This window comes from Lolium perenne, unplaced genomic scaffold (assembly GCF_019359855.2).
Source record: "Lolium perenne isolate Kyuss_39 unplaced genomic scaffold, Kyuss_2.0 unplaced22, whole genome shotgun sequence".
Taxonomy (NCBI): domain Eukaryota; kingdom Viridiplantae; phylum Streptophyta; class Magnoliopsida; order Poales; family Poaceae; genus Lolium; species Lolium perenne.
The window spans coordinates 68,329-70,625 of NW_027248980.1; the positions used below are offsets into that span (position 1 = coordinate 68,329).

At 48.6% G+C, this 2,297-nt stretch overlaps 1 protein-coding gene across 1 annotated transcript; it reads left to right on the plus strand.

Moving 5' to 3' along the window:
• The first annotated feature begins 1,084 nt into the window (after positions 1–1,084).
• On the plus strand, positions 1,085–1,934 carry LOC127326568 (uncharacterized). Its single transcript, XM_051353420.2, has 2 exons — positions 1,085–1,243; positions 1,324–1,934. The coding sequence occupies exons 1-2, from the start codon at positions 1,156–1,158 to the stop codon at positions 1,641–1,643; spliced, it is 408 nt and encodes a 135-aa protein (XP_051209380.1). The 5' UTR covers positions 1,085–1,155; the 3' UTR covers positions 1,644–1,934.
• Positions 1,935–2,297: the final 363 nt, after the last annotated feature.

A 2,297-nucleotide genomic window follows, 5' to 3' on the forward strand; every position in this document is an offset into this window, starting at 1 on the left:
ATCATGAAATTTTCTCACTGTCTGTACTCCTAGACCAATCGGCGCTGACAATCACTGGAAATCATCTCTACGAGTCCCCCATCGTCGTAGATTGGTCTTCCCGATCAAAGAAAAAGTGAGTTGAGCAACATGATACCGGTACAATACCTTGCGATAAAATCTATCTGCCGGAAACAGAACGTGTTTCGTGTTATGTTAACAAGAACACCAACCAAATATGCTCGGGCGGATCAAATGTGGCACTGGATGTGAACAAGAAAATGACCTCGAGGACGAAATCGCCTACATGGCACACCACATCGACCTAACAATCAAAACCCAATAACATGAATGCTCAAATTATCTCAGACGGTAAGAAGTGGCAAAAATTCCACTAAATGGGGTAGTTAGGATGAAAATTTTCTAAATGCGGTAATTAGTGTCTTGTAAAGTAGGGGTAAAAACTAAAATTTACTCTTTTATTTTTTAACTATGAGCCTTGTAAAATTATTCCTTCGCTAATTCTTTACAAGCTGGGGAGGTGGCCTTCCGACCTGTACATAGCTACGCCTCTGCATTTATATGTATGTACATGGGTCTCCAAATTCCGAAAGAAACATGCATATCTTATCCGATCGATTTGGATAGCACCTATATTTCCTCCGTCTAAAAATAAGTGAGTCAAATTTATCTAAAATCGCATTTATCGACGCGCTTTAATGTGTAGATATATGCGATTCCAGACGAGTTATTTATTTTCAGACATAGGAAATATGATATTCCGGAGCTGGCTGATTGAAGCGTGCATGCATGACGCCAAGTCGAAGTTTGCTGTGTTTTCCTCTCCGCTGTGGCGAGGTGTATGGTGCCCGTATGTGCGCACAGGAGGTGACCAACAAGTCTATGCTGCTGGGGCCAGAGAGACGTTCATGCAGTCCCGTCCAACAGCAACAGGGTCCACGTTGCGATGAATTGCCGACGAACCAGTCGACATCCATGGAGTCATCAAGGTCAAGGGAGGGCCAGCTTCCCTCAACTTGCAGGCCACAGCTGCTAGCTGGTCCTATCTCTTATCTCTTCCTCCATTGAAAGAGGCCAGCCTAGCTCTCCCGCCTATAAATAAGGTCTTGGTTTGCATGGACATTCATCCCATCCATCACTTGCACACTGAAGAAGATGGTGTCAAGCATGGCGTCCAAAGGTCTCATTGTGTTCGCTGTCCTGCTTGCGGCGGCTTTCCTCGTCGCTACGGCTGAAGAAACTCGTGAGCTAGCGCAAAAAATTCTTTACCGATTCGTTATAGACTACTAACTTGCATCTATGGATACATTTTTGTTCATGCAGAGGCTAAGAAGGAAGAGGCCACGGCTGGCGTGCAGGGCTACCACGGCGGCGGCGGAGGCTACTACGGGGGAGGTGGAGGTTACCACGGCGGCGGCGGAGGCGGTGGATACCACGGCGGCGGCGGCGGTGGTGGAGGCGGTGGCGGCTACCACGGCGGCGGCGGCGGCGGCGGTGGAGGCTACCACGGCGGCGGTGGCGGCAGAGGAGGCGGCGGTGGCTGTCGGTACAACTGCTGTGGTCGCGGGCATGGTGGCTGCCGCTGCTGCGCGAGCCCCAACGAGATTCCGGAGCCTATGTACCGGGCGGAGGTCCACAACTGAGTACCGGCCAGTACCAGATGCAGACGCATACGTGCGAGCGTATATATAGCGCCGTACCTGTACGTGGTGTTGGTGCACGTACGTAGTAAGTAATAATCGTACGTTACGGCGAATAAAAAGGCGGGTGCATGTATGTATGTACACATACACGTACGCGCTGCACAGTAATCGTGATCCAACCTCGTAGTATTACATCAGGACTCTGTTCCTGTCAGTGTATTCACCCTGTAAGACTTGTCTTTCTTGCTTAATGTACATGCAACTCTGGCGCGTGTTCACGCAAAAGAAAAATTTCAGGATTCTTTTTCTAGTAACGCAAAAGGAAAATTAATTTCACTTTTCCCTCCGTTCAAATGCAAGTCGCGGAATGTTTTTCTGTCAGTGAGCAAAACAATGTAAAAATTACATATTTACCATCATCAATAATTTTGAATTTCCAACAATGGCCATCCTTACCTAGCTTCTTCCTCGCGGGCTGCTTGCCTCAACAATAGCATCACCCGTCGCGGGCTCTGTGCAGAATCTACCCCATCTCGTCCCAGCCCTTCTAGCAGTGTTAGCAGGATGGATACACAACTTCAAACCCCCCTATCACCCCCAATCTTTTGGGGCTCGTGCTATATTTTTCGGATAAGAACACGCGCACCTGACTGT

What these genes read in the sequence shown, in the direction of transcription:
- LOC127326568 (XM_051353420.2), top strand. Translation starts at nt 1,156, where the DNA reads ATGGTGTCAAGCATGGCGTCCAAAGGTCTCATTGTGTTCGCTGTCCTG. An exon ending in CGCTACGGCTGAAGAAACTC is followed by an intron (nt 1,244 to 1,323) that starts GTGAGCTAGCGC and finishes TTGTTCATGCAG; the next exon opens with AGGCTAAGAAGGAAGAGGCC.